The sequence below is a fragment of the Canis aureus genome, chromosome 1 (assembly GCF_053574225.1).
Source record: "Canis aureus isolate CA01 chromosome 1, VMU_Caureus_v.1.0, whole genome shotgun sequence".
NCBI lineage: Eukaryota > Metazoa > Chordata > Mammalia > Carnivora > Canidae > Canis > Canis aureus.
The window spans coordinates 9,592,934-9,609,944 of NC_135611.1; the positions used below are offsets into that span (position 1 = coordinate 9,592,934).

The following is a 17,011-nucleotide window of genomic DNA, read 5'->3' on the forward strand; positions in this document are numbered from 1 at the left end:
AAGACAAGTGACAGTTTTGGTCTTGGATAATTGGACCATTTAGACTTATATTTGTCTAAATAACCAGAATGCATATCCATGTGTGACAGCTTAATTTTCAGTTTTCCCAGAATATTATTTTTCTCTAATGGCTTACTCATATAAAATATCTCTTTAGAGATTCTGTTTCCTGAGTTTTGTCAATATAAACCCCAAATGTGCCAGAACGCTTAAATCCATATCACTAACAGACTTCTAAATTAACTTGCTTGCAACCATCAATATCCTGTTTCAAAATTATGTAATTATTTCTGATACATTTATTAGAGTATTCTCAGTAACCTAACTCACTTTGCTACAATGTGTAAAGTCAGTCAGAGGTATGAGATACAAGAGATTTAAATCAATTTAGATTAACATCTATTGTGGCACTCTCAGAAAATTAAATTATGATGGCACTGGATTTCTAATTATACAACTCCCTTCCAATCAAAGATAATACTATTTAACTCTGTCAGTAAATAAAATCCCAGGCATCTCTTCATTTAAAATTTATAACTAGCTCAACTCAGCATCATGCAGATCTGCTACATAGCTCCCATACAGTTGAAAACAGGCACTTAACTGTAATTTTTGATGAATCTTATGTCCCTCACTGAAGGCAGTTCTCTGAGGGCATGCCCATTTCGACATCACAGACTACTGAATTACTAGATCCTAGCACAGTAGGTGCCATACAATATACACAGAATTCAAATCTGAATTATAATTTAAGAAAACATTCTGAAAATGATATATTTTTTTAACATAGACCAAAAACATTTTTCTGCCCTCTGTATTTTCTCGCACCTTAAAAAAAAAAAATCTGGTGATGAATTGCTCCTATTGGACTATGCTAGTTACTCTTCTAGTGATCAAAATATTCTTTCAAATCAAGTAATTCCTGATATTTACTACTGTGAGAGAGGGAGAGGAGGAATTTTTGCTGCACTGTTAATCCAGCAATGTTTTAAAAAAACTTTAAAATATATTCCTCTACTCCAAAGCAATGGTCTAAATCTTCTATAGATCAGATCACCCTTTTTATCACACTATTTCTTGCTAATACTGCAGTCTTTCACTATTTCACCTGATACTCCCTTTTCCTGCGCTATTGGCTAGCTGTTGTTCATCTTGCGTATCTCATTCTGGACATCTTTTCTGGGTACCTACCCCGATCACTGCACTTCACCTACCAACATACAGAACACACCGTATTTAACTGTCTGGGTTTGTTGGTTCATTTCCCAACTGTGGCCATCACTATGTCCATCACTTTCTCAGACTCTTGGTGCTTAATCCCAGTGCCAAGCACACTGGAGATGGTTGGGAAATACTTGTTGGTAAATGAATAAGATAATGAATGAATGAGTATGTGAATTATTTATTTTCTTACCTTGTTTTGTTTCCTACTTTAGTATTACAGAGAAAACAGAAAGACTCTGCAGCATGTTCACATTGAGAACATTTTCCCTTTAAACCTCAATCAGGGCAGCATGGGTGGCGAAGGGGATTGGCGCCGCCTGCAGCCTGGGGTGTGATCCTGGAGACCCGGGATCGAGTCCCACATCAGGCTCCCTACATGGAGCCTGCTTCTCCCTCTGCCTGCGTCTCTGCCTCTCTCTCTCTCTCTCTCTGTGTCAATAAATAAATAAATAAATAAATAAATAAATAAATAAATAAATAAATACCTCGATCAATAATTTAATGTCTGGGTATGAAAAATTATGGCACAAGATGTTCATGTTTTATCTTGCATAAGCAAAATAAGGAGGCCTACTTATATAATCACTAGTTAAAGTTAATATGTTACCCATTTGGGCTTTTTTTTCTCAATTAGGAAGCAGTATTTTTAAAGTGAATAAATAAAGACATTCTAGAGGCACCTGGGTGGCTCAGTCTGTTAAGTATCCAACTCTTGGTTCTGGCTTAGGTCATAATCTCAGGGTCCCGAGATATGGCCTGTATGCGGCTCTGCACTCAGTGCAGAGTCTGCTTGACATTCTCTTTCTCCTTCTTCCTCTGCCTCTCCCCTGAAGTTCTCACACTCTCTCTCTCTCTCTCAAAATAAATAAATAAAATCTTAAAAAAAAAAAAAGACTTTCTAAAAAGGGAATGTGAAAAATAAATGAATATATTTGGTCCCTTCAATTTATATCATGCTGCATTCAATTAGGATTAGGAAGAAAAAGAAATTTTAAGAGCATTTTTTGGTACTATGTGGAAAGATGTTAGCCTTACTGAAGTATCAGAGACAATATGTGTCAATGGCAGAACAAAACTAGAGCTAGAAGAGCCTACTGTGGATAATTCACTGACATCAGAAAGGGAGATGTAAAATGAGGGGGCCTATTTCTTTAGGTTCTTTCCAGCTCAAGAATTCCATGGTCTTTGCTCATATACTCATCAAAGATCTGCCTAAACATCAATGTATGAGAAGATAGAAGCAAGAGTCTAGGTGAATCAGAAATGGGAAAAGATCTTCTACTTTCCTTGGAAGATCTCACCAGTCTAACTTTAGAGGCACATTATTCACATTAAAAGATGCATTGCCCTATCATTTATTGGAACCCTGCTTGACGTTGGGAACTGGCCAGTACACTTACTATCTTCGAATTTAAGAGTTCACAATTAAGAAGAGGAAGAACCTATGTACGCACATGGAAGTTACTAAATGAGATCTGGATGGCAAGGGAAAAAATATGTATTTACCAAATGCTTATTACCTGTAATGTACAATTTTAGTACTTTACATATACAAATGAATTGATCCTTTATATAAGCTGTTATTTAAATGCTATTTTGCAGATAATCAAACAGACTCTATTAATAATCCCTAGAATGTTAGACAGCCTGGTATTGCCAGGATAAGAACTTTGATCCAGATTTCTTGCATACCAAAAAATGGAATATATATATATATATATACACACACACACATATATGTATATAAAATCAACATATTAGGAATGTATATTTTTAGGAATGTATATTTTCAGAAGAGTATGTGGAAAAGGTCGAACTTAGTCATCCATATTGAAAGAGATTAGAATTTTTTAATTGAAGTGTGGAGATAGTTGTAGATACTTAAGCAGTTGTAAAAACTAATTAAAATAGATTCCATGTGCCCTTTCCGCAATTTTCCCCAGTACTGTAATTTAGTAACTATATACCCGGATATCAACTATATAACCATATATAACTATATAACCAAATATCAACAATTATATAGTCGAAATATAAACCATTTCTATTAGAAGAATGCATTATGTTGCCATTTTATAGGCACATTTGTTCCATCTCATCACTCCTTAATCTCTGGCAACCACTAAGCTGCCCTTCATTTCTAAAATTTTGTTATTTCCATAATGTAATATAAATTGAATCATAGTTTATGTATTTAACAAGACTGGCATTTTTCACTTAACATACTTCTTTGGAAATTCATTCAGATTGTTACAAAGATTAAGAGTTAATTCCATTTTATTGCTGAGGAGTATTCCAAGGTATGAGTATAATGGCTTGTTTAGTTTTTTACCCATAGAAAGTCATCACCATAGTTTCCAAGTTTTGGCTTTGTCAAACAAAATTAAAGCTTCATGTGTAGCTCTTGAGTAAATATAAATTTTCATTTCTCTACAGAAATACTCAGGAATACAACTGTTGGATGACATAGTAGTTGCTATTTGGAAATCTACCAAACTGTTTTCCAGTTTTATCATTTACATTGCCCCTAGCAATAGTGGGTGGTCCAGGAGCTCTGCAACCTCGCCAGCATTGCTATTGTCACTATTTCTTATTTTAGCCTTTCTGAAAGGTGGTGGTTATATCTCACTGTGGTTTTAATTTGCATTTCCCTAAAGGTTAATATGTTGAGCATTTTTTCATGTTCTTATTTGCTGGAGACAAATTCTTAGTTTTCCTTCACCTGAGAATGTCCTGAAGGATATTTACACTGAGTATATAGTATTTTGAGTTGACAGTTCTTTTAGAACTTGGATGATAGTGTACTACCTTCTTTTGGTTTCTGATGAGATATTCACTGTTTTTTGTTTTTTGTTTTTTTTTTTTCTGTAGGTCAGATTCAATTTTCTTCTTGGTGCTGTGAAGATTATTTTTTCTTAATTTTCTGAAATTGACTCAAGTGTCTTGTTGTGGATATAGTTGAATTTAAGCCGTTTGGGGTTAACCATATTTATTAACTATAGATTTGAACTTTTTCCTAAATTTGGATATTTTTCACCCATTGTTTGAGTTCTATCAAGCCCCATACTATTTCTCCTCTTATATGGGCCTCCAAAGGCATATGTGTTTGATCTTTTGTTACCACCCCACAGGTGGGACCTCAAACCACCTCAGCTGCTATTAGCAAAGGCTCTATTTTTCTTTTCCAGGCTGCATAATGTCTAATGTTCTGTCTTCGAGATCACTGATTCCTTCCTCTGTCCCTTCCATTCATAATTTTAAAAATAGTTATTGTTTTTCAGTTCTAACTATTCCATTTGTTTCTTCTTTGTATTTTCTATTTCTCTGAGACTTTCTTTACTGAGAATTCCTATGGTTTTTCTTTGTTTCTAACACGTTCATAATTGCTCATTAAAGCACCTTTATGTTAGCCACTTTGAAATTCTCGCTGGTAATTAAAACAGCTCCACCATTTTGGTGTTAGTATCTACTGATTTTCTTCTTCCGTTCACTTTGAGATATTTTGTTCTTAATAGGAGTAATTTCCAACTCTAATCTGGATATTTTGAGTATTATGTAAAGAGACTCTAGATTTTATCTAAACATTATGTTTTAGATGGGTTCCTGTTACACCATTCTGGAAGGTGAAAGAAGGAAGTAGCACTGCCTTGCTACTTCCAGGTGAATGGAGAAGTTCCATTTCTTCACTAGACCTCCTTGACACATGGTTGGAGGTACTCCTGTTAATTCTTTGTGAAGGTGAGAGTTCCAGGCACCCACCAGACCTCCCCAACTGCGAGAGGGTGGATGTGAAAGCATACGCTCCCTATGTTTTCCACTGGCACCACTGGGGTCTGCTGGCCTCATTACTATCTAACAGGAATACAAGTCCTGGCTTCAGCTCAACCCTCTCTGCCACCACTTCAGAAGGGAGGACTGAGGGGACACCTGGGTGGCTTAGTGGTTGAGCATCTGCCTTTAGCTCAAGTTGTGATCCTGGGGTCCCTGTGGGGAACCTGCTTCTCCCACTGCCTATGTCTTTGCCTCTCTCTGTGTGTCTCTTATGAATAAATAAAATCTTAAAAAAAAGAGAGAAGACGAAGAAGAAGGGAGGACTGGGTACCTCTTTTGTAGTCTGGCAACGGTGGGAGTCCAGGCTCCCCATTCAATTTTGCTAACAGGGTTGAGGTGGGACTACCTTATTTTTCTGTGGGTGAATTAGAATACTTATCTGAAAGTTTTCTGTCTTGAGAAGCTGACAGTTCCATAGTTGTTTGGCTACAGTAAGCACACTTTAGTTGCATTGTTTTATCTTTTTTAGAGAGAGAGAGAGAGAGCATGAGTGTGGAGGGGGAGGGGTGCAGAGGGAGAGAGAATCTTAAGCAGGCTTCACACCCAGTGCAGAGCCTGACACAGGCTTCCATCTCACCACCCTGAGATCATGACTTAAGCTGAAGTCAAGAGTCAGACACTTAACTGACTGAGCCACCCCGACACCCCTCCATTTTTGCTTTTATCTGTACTACTGGTGTTTCCAGGTTGCTGGCTTCTTTAGCTCCAGTTCTGGGATATACACAGCAAAAAGAAAATTCAGGAAATTCACTTCCATGTCATTTCTTAAGTTTTTTTTTTTTAAGATTTTATTTATTTATTTTAGAGAAAGAGAGATAGCAAGTGGAGGAAGAGCAGGGGGAGAGGCAGAGAATCCCAAACAGACTTTATGTTGAGCACAGAGCCTAACGTGGGGCTCAACCTCATGATCTGTGAGATCATGACCTGAGCCAAAATCACAAGTCAAATGCTTAGGTGACTGAGCCACCCAGGCACCCCTCATTTCTTAAGTTCTAAGTTACATAGATGGTATGCCTCTTCTCTTCAACTTTGAGATACTTTTTGTTTAAGTACAATGTTCAGAGTTTTTAGTTGTACTTATTGGGCTAAATTGGGAAAAATATGTCTAATTCGTCTTTCTGAAGTGCAACAGAAATAGGATACATACATGTGGATAGATGGGAACAATCCACAAATAAGAAATAAAGTAAGGGATCAAAATTCCTAAAAGTTTGAAACTGAAAATGTTGGCAATATGTTTTTTAGAATAATAAAAGATAAACCAGTTATTTTCTCTCGAATGAATGTGTATCCCAAAAATGTTGGACTAAAAAAACTGTAAAAGGAGTTTTTCCTGATTATGAGCCTGCTTTCAAGTAACACCAGATTGTAGAAAGAAGTAATGATTTCTTGACTCAGAATGCCTGTTAATTTCCATTCTAAAAAAAAAAACTTTTCATTTCCAGTTTGAAGGGCCCTGATCTTAAATAAGGAGAACAGATGAAATGTATATGTTATACATATGCATATACTGAGAAATATCCATTTACCCAGCGACTTGGTGCTCAGAGAATTCACCTCATTACACATGGACCAGAAGAGCCAATTATGTAAATACTCTGGGACCTTTTTGTCAGGGCTGCATTTCAGATTTCTTTAACCAAATTTCTACAATGAGAAGCTTACTTTTGAAAAAAAAAAATAGGCAGATTTAAGAAATAGAACATACTGGTCAAGTGAAAACAATACTATTATCAAATTGGCAAGTATTAGTAACAGCTTAAAAATTGTCCATCATAAATGGGAATCATCAATTTTAAAAATTGTGATGTCTGATATTAAAATACTGTTTTTTTCCAATTCAAACACTATTGTTTGAAAATCCATTGCATTTCTTCAGTAAACTCACAGGGTGATAGATAAGGTCAGCAGTGTCTAAGAATGACTGACTGTTGGCAACATTTGGCTTGTGGATTAAAACTCATTAGCTAGGGGGCCTTGGTAAATGGCCTAACTTACCAACAATTTGAGTCTTGAGTGTGCACCTCCAGAAAACTGGAACTAAATGACAACATGGGTAAAAATTTATTTCGATAATGTTTGACGTTATTTTGTAATCGTGAGCAAGGTAAATTCTCTAAGGCTCTTTCCTTTAAAAGTAGACAAATATATAGATAGATAGATAGATAGATAGATAGATAGATAGATAGATAGATCATAGAACAAATAACATAATAAAATATGTTAACTATGCTGGAATTAAAATAAAAAACTTAATAAACATGAAAACAAAATTAAAAAAAAGAATATACAGATAAAGGTATTAAGATATTAAATGAAATCTTATGTGTCAATGGCCTAGCACTATAAATGTGACATATTTAAAGTTATCAGTAAGTGGTAGCTATTATAATAGACATTATATCAGTAAAGATGAGAAAACAGCTAGAATTCTATGTTTAGATAAGTAAAATACAAATTAAAATGACCTTTTTGTTTATCAGGGAAATATTACAAAAATAATATATACTGTTTACTGTTGGCTATAGAATAATGAAACGAGAATGTTTATATATTGCAGATGAATGAGAATGTAAAATGATATAATTTTTCTTTCTTTCTTAAAAAATATTTTATTTATTTATTTATTTATTTATTTACTTATTTGTTTGTTTGTTTATTTATTTATTTATTTATGAGAGACATAGGGAGAGAGGCAGACATAGGCAGAGGGAGAAGCAGGCTCCCTGAGGGGAGCCCGATGCAGGATTTGATCCCAGGACCCCAGGATCATGACCTGAGCCAAAGGCAGGTGCCCAACCACTGAGCCACCCAGGTACCCCAATGATATAAATTTTTTAAAGGATAATTTGTTGGGATCCCTGGGTGGCTCAGCGGTTGGGCGCCTGCCTTTGGCCCAGGGCGCGATCCTGGAGACCAGGGATCGAATCCCACATCAGGCTCCCAGGGCATGGAGCCTGCTTCTCCCTCTGCCTATGTCTCTGCCTCTCTCTCTCGCTCTCTCTCTCTGTGACTATCATAAATAAATAAAAATTTTTAAAAAAAGGATAATTTGTCAATGTGTATAAAATATTTGAAAAAATAAACATTCTCTTAACTGAACCATACCATTTCTAGGAATTTACCCTAAGCCATTTTTATATGTCCAAACATGTATGTGTACATACAAACTGCAATTTTGTTTATATATGTAAAAAACTTGATTTTTAAAAATAGTTTAATACTTTAATGGCACAATCACACAATGGCTTTTATGAAAACATATTACACAGTATGATATGATTTTAGAGACCTTAACATAGCCAGTGTAAAAAGTGAAATAATGCCAACAAAGGGTGGTTATCTGTCTTCTTTTCTAAGGAAAGAAAGTAGCTTTTATCCTAATTTAAAATTGAAATGAACACATGTATGCTCACATATATAACACACACATACATGCTCATTGTTTCTATTAAGAATCTGTCTCAATATTTTGTTTAATATTTAATTTTCTCTTGAACAAATCTGTCTTTCTGCAATTTAATTCAACTGAGTATACCAGTCAAGTGAACATAGTAAGACACAGCCAATTCATGTCTTTCATTTGCTTTCAGCTTTCAGTGCTCTATTAAGATAATATATCATAGTACTTGAATGTCTTGTGGAAAATTACTTTTAGGTGTTTAAAAGGTTTGTATCCTAACCTAAGAAACAGAGTTGAGCAGTATCGATATGAAACAGCTAACACAAGACCACTTAATAAGTGAGTCTCTGAACTTTTTACTGAATCAAACTAAAAAAGCTGTACATCAGAGATCCTATGTTGCTATGGTTCCCAGTGCATCTGAGAGTGATGATATAAGATCATGTACTTGGCTTTTGAGGAGAGTTATAATAAATAGCCAGATGTGCCTTTCTGTTTTTGTCTCTGTTAAGTAAGCTTTTATACATGTTGTGCAAAGCTTCATCTAAATGTTCTCAGATCTCAGAGCCAAGAAAAAGTGGCGCCTCTCCTGATGGTTTGTTTGATTCCTTTTAGAAAACAGCCATCATAGAAACCAACAATTTTTCCATTTGACTTAACTGGTAGAAGAATTGTTTCCAACAGATCAGCCTTTCTCATCACAGATCTCTGCATATGCCTTTCCTCACCCCTCCACCCCTTTCCGTACGTGACTTGTGGTAGAGGTGGCAATGGCACTGATGCAATAAGGAAGAGCTCTATCTCTATCCTTAACAATTAGTGTAACTTCCCAAATTAAGGCATGCTGCCTCCGACAGGTTTTCCCTTGCAGTGTGTGACCTTTCCAAAAATCCTATGTGATGACTTTTATTATTCTTACTTCCATTATTTCAATCTGTAAACTGAGACTTAGAGGCATAAGGACTTGATCAGAATAAAGTAATCAGTGATGGAGCTGCTTCTGGCTGCAAAAATCTATGACTTATGCATTTTCTACTGCACTACGTTCTTCTGATATAAAATATACTGTGGTGTGAGTTCAGTCTTTACAGACTTTTATAAAGAAGAAACCATCTAATACAAATCTCCTTCCTCCCAGCCTGTATTTCCTGAATTGTTCCTACACATTGGTATCCAAGACATTCTTCCAGAATTATGACACAAAATAAGTAATTTATGACTTTCCACTTTTAATGCATTATCATTATTTTCTATGTACTGCGAATAATTCAGTCCCCTATTTGCAAGAACAATAATTCCTTCTGTATTAACATGACAGAGAAAACAGAGATTACAATCTGTGAAAATTCTTTTGTTGGTGGTTTGCGGTAGAAGTGTTGAAAATAAATGTTCCCACCATTTTACTTGTTATACCTAAGAAATGAATTAACTAACAAAAGTGAGGTCACCCCACCTGTCTCTCACTGTTGCAAGCTGCCAACAGCCATGTTAATTCCACCAGAAACTACATGCAACACATTTTGTAAGTCATTGGTCCTGACAATAACTTAACACAGATCCAGCAGCTGACTGAACCTTGAATATGTATTTACTCACAGTCAGAATTGTATTGGCTATCGGGTGGTTTTTTTCATCAAATAATTTTTCTTTATAATAGTCAGATAATTCTGATCTAGTCATGAGTCAGTATCATTCTACAGCATTTTAAGTCATATATAAACTGATTATATTATTTTTGATATTTGGCAGCATCCTTCTTCATAAAGTAACCCACAATGCCTCAGCTATACTCTTAAAATAGTATTTCATTTAACAATCTTCAAGTATGTTGTGGTATTGTGATCTTTATCCAATATCTTACCTCAGTTCTTAACTGGTAGATCAGTCTATCTTTGTTGTTTGGGGATTTTGATTCTTCTTTTATATCTCCTGATATTTCTTCCATTTCATTTTCATGTTGAATGGGAATAATGTTAAACTGAAAAGAGAGAGAGAGAGAGAGAAGTGAAAACTATAATCACATCATGCTCCAAAGGCTGGCTCCAGGATAATCCACATTAGTCTTTCATTTTGCTTTTAGTTTAGTTTTTTGTTTTCTATGTGGATTCTGAAAGGATTTACTGTTGCTGTGGTAATTAATGTAGTTAAACCATTTATTTCTTATATTTGAAAAATTCTAGGTTGTTTGAAAACAAATCAGCAAATCTCCATAAACCCAAACTCATCAATTGAAAAAATTGAGCAAAACTTGGTTACCATACAGAGTCCTAGTAATTGACCAATTGGATTCTAAACAAATCCGATTATTTTATTTTTTAAAAGATTTATTATTTATTCATGAAAGACACAGAGGGGCAGACACATAGGCAGAGGGAGAACCAGACTCCCTGCAGAGAGCCTGATGCAGGACTTGATCCCAGGACCCCAGGATCATAGACACTCAACCACTGAGTCACCCAGGTGTCCCTAAACAAATCAAATTAATACTGATCTTACAGACTTGAATATTTGTAATACAGTACCCTGTGTAATTCTACTTAATAATGTGTATTTTCTATGAAGTCTAAAGTGTATGCAGATTATGACAAAGGCAAACTTGGGCAATAGGAAAAATACACCTATGTAATGCTGGAACTGGTAAAAATACATTTATAAATGACACCAATAAATTGTGATATGGAACTATAAGAAAACAAGATAAATAAACTGTGGCATATCCATTATTATATCTCCATAATAATGGAATATTGTTCAGCACTAAAACAAATCATGAAAAGACCTGGAGGAAACTTAAATATATGTTACTAAGTGAAAAAAGCCAATCTGAAAAGGCTGATCTGAAACAGCTACTTACTGTATAATTCTAATTATGTGACATTCTGGAAAAGGCAAAACGATGGAGACAATATAAAGTCAATAGTTTTCAGGGTTGCAGGGAGGAAGGGATGAAAGGTGGAGCATAGAGATTTTTAGGGCAGCGAAACTATTTGGTATAATACTGGTGGATACATATCATTATACATTTGTCTAAACCCAGAGAATGTACAATACCAAGAGTACAATTTTAAGGTAAACTAGGGACTCCAGTGACAGCGATGTGTCAATGTAGGTTCATCATTTGTAACAAATGTACCAGTATGGTGGAGGACACCGACAATGGAGATGGGTGTGCTTAAGTGGAGACAGGAAGCATATGGGAAATGTGTATCTTCCATTCAATTTTGCTGTGAACGTAAAACTGCTCTAAAAAATGGTCTATATAAAAAGAAATATAGAAACATGTGAAAAATCCTATACATGCACAGTAATTTTTCCCCCTAGCTGTCCTTATAGTCTTCAACAGAAACACAAAATTTGATAAACCTATAAAATGGGTAATACATACACATATAATATTTTGTTACTTATATTTCCCCTAAAATATGTGGGTAAATAATTTCCAAATTTATATAATTTGTAAGTAATCCCACAATAAATTAGAAAATAAAAACAAACATTATGCTACCTATTTAAAATTAGAAATTATTTGACTCAATATTATCATTGTTAATGGTACTATTAAGTATGTACTAGTCTCTAGGAACTGGACTTGCATGTATTTCCTTAGTTAAAGCTAGACTAGTCTTGTGTGTTAGGTATTACCATCTTTACCTTAAAGAAAAATAAGCCAGGACAGCCCAGGTGGCTCAGCGGTTTAGTGCCACCTTTGGCCCAGGGTGTGATCCTGGAGACCCAGGATTGAGTCCCACTTCGGGTTCCCTGCATGGAGCCTGCTTCTTCTTCTGCCTGTGTCTCTGCCTCTCTGCCTCTGCCTCTCTCTCTCTCTCTCTCTCTCTCTCTCTTCTCTCTCTCTCCTCTCTGTGTATTCTCATGAATAAATAAATAAAATCTTTAAAAAATAAAATAAGCCATATTTTTACTAGCCTTAAGCAAATTTCCCAAATTCACAAAGCTAGTAACTTGAAGAAGCACATTTTAAGAATGTTCTTGCCAAATGCACTGAGTTCTTAATCATAAACCAGTAGCTACATCTATAATTATAAAGCTAAAAGCCATAGTATAGTTTACCGAAAGGCAAAAAGCTTATAGTCACATACTAGAAATGAACTACAATGGTGTTAGGGGGCTGATTTGCCAAGTAGAGAAGCTCCTTGTTCAGAGTTAGCAACATGGAGAACACACCATGGAAGGCAAGTGTGGAATGGGACACAATGCCATGGAATTCAGTAAATGTCTGTCTATGCATGTTTCACCCTACTTTCATGCAAATAGCCAAGAGTGGCATTAATCACGGGCTAAAATAAAATAAAAGTCACTTTGCTAAAGAAAATAATAAATTGCAACAGTAAATCAAAGCATTTGGTTTTGGTTTGAATTCACCAGAGTAAAATCCAACTCATTCTGGTAATTGAATATCCTTTGTTTAACTTTCTGAAATCTTGACCAATAATTCCCAAGGAATTAAATCAATCAATAAGCTCTCTCGCTGTCAACAGAACTTCAATCAACATTACAACTCAAAGGAGAGAGGAGGCAGGAAAATAAATTTTCATGCATAACAGTATGGGAAATCCACACCAATTCCCTAAAATAATTCCATTTTCATTTTTCACTGACAGTTAAATATCAAGGATCTCTGGACATATGAATAAACCAAGAATATGAATAAAATAGCCAATATTTGAAAACACAATGGTGAAAAAGAAAGCTAAATGGTATAATTTAAGATATGAAAGAAAATGTTATTAAAAATCTAATCACTATGTTTGGGAAAAATGAACATTGCACTCATAAATTAAGGACAGGACAATTTCAAAACTACAAAGAACAATAAAAGAAAAATTTAAAAATGTGTCTAATAATCCCTTCCTTTAGAAAAATGTACTAGGAAAGTTGGAAAATAGAGTCAGATGTTGAAATGTCTCAAAGCTCAACTCTTGGAACTGCTCACTTGATGCATGCACTCCTTTGGACAGCTGATGTGCACCCATAGCACTGCATACTAGTCAAAATTCTGACAGTCTCCCAATGTCTAGCTCAGTCCTGTGGGTCTCCTTTGAACTTCGGACCCACATGTTCCATTTCCTACTTGTCACTTCTATAGGTACCCAAAACTTAACATGTTGCAAAGACAAATTAAGAACTCCTCTAAATCTGTTTCTCTGCCAGTCTTTGCCATTTCTGTAATTATCAACTCTATGCTTCCCTTTGATCAGGCCAAAGATATTGGATTTATTTTTAGCTTCTTTCTTTCTCTGACACATCATTTCCAAACTGAAATCAAAATAATTCAACTTTGCCTTTAAAATACGTAATAAATCTAACCCACTTGTCTACCGACACTACTACTGCCCTGATCACCACCAGGGTCTCTCCCAACAGTTATTTTAATAGCTGCCGCAATCTCTGTTCCTCCATGTAGTTCTGGAGCCCCTTTCCCAAAACAGCAATCAAACAAAGCATTTTAAAAGTAATTCAGATAATGTCACTCTACTGCTCAAATCTTTCCTGTGGCTTCCTAATCCATTCAGAGTATAAATCAAAGTCCTTATCATCTGCCGCGTCCTGGAACCCCTTAGTGTCCTTCTCCTACACCTGATTCTGTCAGTTACTCTTGCCTTCTCAAGGGCCCAACACTCCAGGCAGGAAACAGCAAAAGTAAAATAAAAACAGTAAGTGAAATATTGTACAGTGAAGGCTATTAAAACAATACAACAACAACAACAACAACAAAATAATACAACAGGAAAAAAATGATGGCTAGATTAATAAAACAACTATATTTCTCCCTATGAAAATTTGAGTTATTTTGATCATTTTAAAATTATATTTTAGACTCAAAATCACCTTAATTTTGCCACTTACCCTATTCAACTTCAGGTTCAGATTAATGGAGTTATAACTAAAATCTAATTAGCAGCTGAAAAGTTGAAAGCTGTGGATGTATAGATGTTAAAGATTATTCATTTAGCATAATTATGAACGTCATCCACAAGTGATATATCATATTACTTAAATTGAAAGTGACAGAAACAGAAGGTATCTGAGGAAGTGAATGAGTCAGCATTAGAAAGCATTTTCCAAGTTCAAGTCCTTTTATTTAATATTTATTTAAGTAAAATCTCTTATAAGACTTTTTTCTGAAATTGCATCATAATATAATTCCAAAATTCCTCTTTAAAATTCCTCTTTTCATACTGCAGTATTTGCGAAAGGTTAAACCAGGCAACTTGTCATATCTCTGACTTCAGAAATATCTGCCATAATTTGCTTCTGGAAAATTAGCAACACTATATGCAAATATTTATTCCACTATATTTAAATTAGCATGGATTGTAAAGTCTTTTTGAAGATAATTCTGGAAAAAAAATATTGTGTAACATAAATAAAAATATTTTATTACCTATTCAGATCAAATAGGAGAAGAAAATTTCATTTCAAAAAGGGCACAAAAGTATAATATAACACACCCTGTTATTTCAATTTCATCTCACATTTTCTCCTTCAAAATAATCTAAAACGATTAGGTAATTATTGCTTATCACAAAGATCAGGCCTTTGTGAAATACTGTGTTCAATATTTATGTCAATATTATTAATAATACAACATAATTCAATCTCCTCAAACATCAAACACACCATTTCTCCTCAACAATCTTCAAGCTTCATTCATGGAGAAGTAGAAAAGCTACACATAGGTAGGGTTCTCAACTTCTTGTTAACATCATCTACAAATTTACATGCATCTATACAAATCTTTTCTTCTTTCCTCTTGTTAAAGAATGTAAATATCCTTCCTAGAGTCAAAGACTAATCATTCCATTTGCAATCAGGATTTGGTACCTTTGAGGTACGTGGCAAACTCATTCTAAAAATTGTTCCTCTCTTGGATTTTCAAGATTTCCTGGTTTCTCCCTCATCAACATGTAATTGATTGATAGTTTCCCTTCAGGTTTGAGAACAGAGTATGAGAGATCAAGTGTAGAAGATCCTCTCCCTGTCTTTCTCTGTTTCTCTCTGCTCCTGCCTTCTTTTCCAGTTTTGTAGTTTCTATTCCAGCTCTTTGTTTCCTCTTACTTTCAAGTGCCTTGGAAGAGTTGCTGATGCTTATGTTTCCCCATGTTCCCCCCTCACTCATTCCTCCATGGCTTTTGCTACATCCATTCCCAATACTTTCCAACACACAATATTCAACCTTGTCCTTAATTTGAATCTTTGGCAGAATTTGATTATTGTTACCAATGCCTTTGTTCAAGCACTCTTTTCCTCTGGTTCATGGGAAGGATCCTTCCCAGCCATTCTGAATTACATGCAATTTCCTTTTCTCTGTCTGCCCTACGTGGTGCTAATCCTCCCAATGGTCTTTTGTTTCTTTCAATATACCAACACTGCAGGATCACATTTACTCCCATGGCTTCCACCACCATCTCACTGTTAGTTGTTCCCATTTCTTTCTTGCAGTCATACATCCAAAATCCCACAAACATTCCTACCTCAAACTCAATATATTCAGTATTGAATCCATTGTTGTTTCCTCTCAAGTTTCTCTTCCTCATGATATGCTTCCTTTGGTGGAAGACCACCCCATAGAGAAGGTCAGAAATCTGTAACTTCACCTTCTCTCTAACCTCCTAGCATCCCCAGGCATTTCCAACATTCATTGAATCACCAAGCATCACAATTTCTTTCACTTGCGTTATTTCTCAACTCTTCACATACCCCAACCAAATTTAGGACACGTGATTATTTCTTTCTGGATTATCATGACAGACTCATAAAAGTTTCCCCGTCACCTGGACCCTTGAAATCTCTCCTTCACACTGAAGGTTAAGTCTTTTTTTTCCTATTGTAATCAAAACTGATGCTGGTCAACACACTGCAATGGCTCTTCCCATTACTTTCATGTTGATGCATACATTTATTTTATTTTTTTATAATAAATTTATTTTTATTGGTGTTCAATTTGCCAACATACAGAATAATACCCAGTGCTCATCCCGTCAAGTGTCCCCGCTCAATGCCCGTCACCCATTCACCCCCACCCCCCGCCCTCCTCCCTTTCCACCACCCCTAGTTCGTTTCCCAGAGTTAGGAGTCTTTATGTTCTGTCTCCCTTTCTGATATTTCCCACACATTTCTTCTCCCTTCCCTTATATTCCCTTTCACTATTATTTATATTCCCCAAATGAATGAGAACATACAATGTTTGTCCTTCTCTGATTGACTTATTTCACTCAGCATAATACCCTCCAGTTCCATCCACGTTGAAGCAAATGGTGGGTATTTGTTGTTTCTAATGGCTGAATAATATTCCATTGTATACATAAACCACATCTTCCTTATCCATTCATCTTTCAATGGACACCGAGGCTGCTTCCACAGTTTGGCTATTGTGGCCATTGCTGCTAGAAACATCGGGGTGCAGGTGTCCTGGCATTTCATTGCATCTGTATCTTTGGGGTAAATCCCCGACAGTGCAATTGCTGGGTCGTAGGGCAGGTCTATTTTTAACTCTTTGAGGAACCTCCACACAGTTTTCCAGAGTGGCTGCAC

General features: G+C 35.5%; 1 protein-coding gene across 5 annotated transcripts in view; it reads right to left on the reverse strand.

The window, feature by feature from the left end:
* Positions 1-17,011, reverse strand: part of CCDC102B (coiled-coil domain containing 102B) — a 132,810-nt gene that overhangs the window by 35,123 nt on the left and 80,676 nt on the right. For all 5 annotated transcript variants that reach the window (XM_077886054.1, XM_077885879.1, XM_077885839.1 and 2 more), the window contains one exon: positions 10,320-10,436. In XM_077886054.1, coding sequence (XP_077742180.1) covers positions 10,320-10,436 — 117 coding nt within the window. The remainder of the gene's footprint in view (positions 1-10,319; positions 10,437-17,011) is intronic.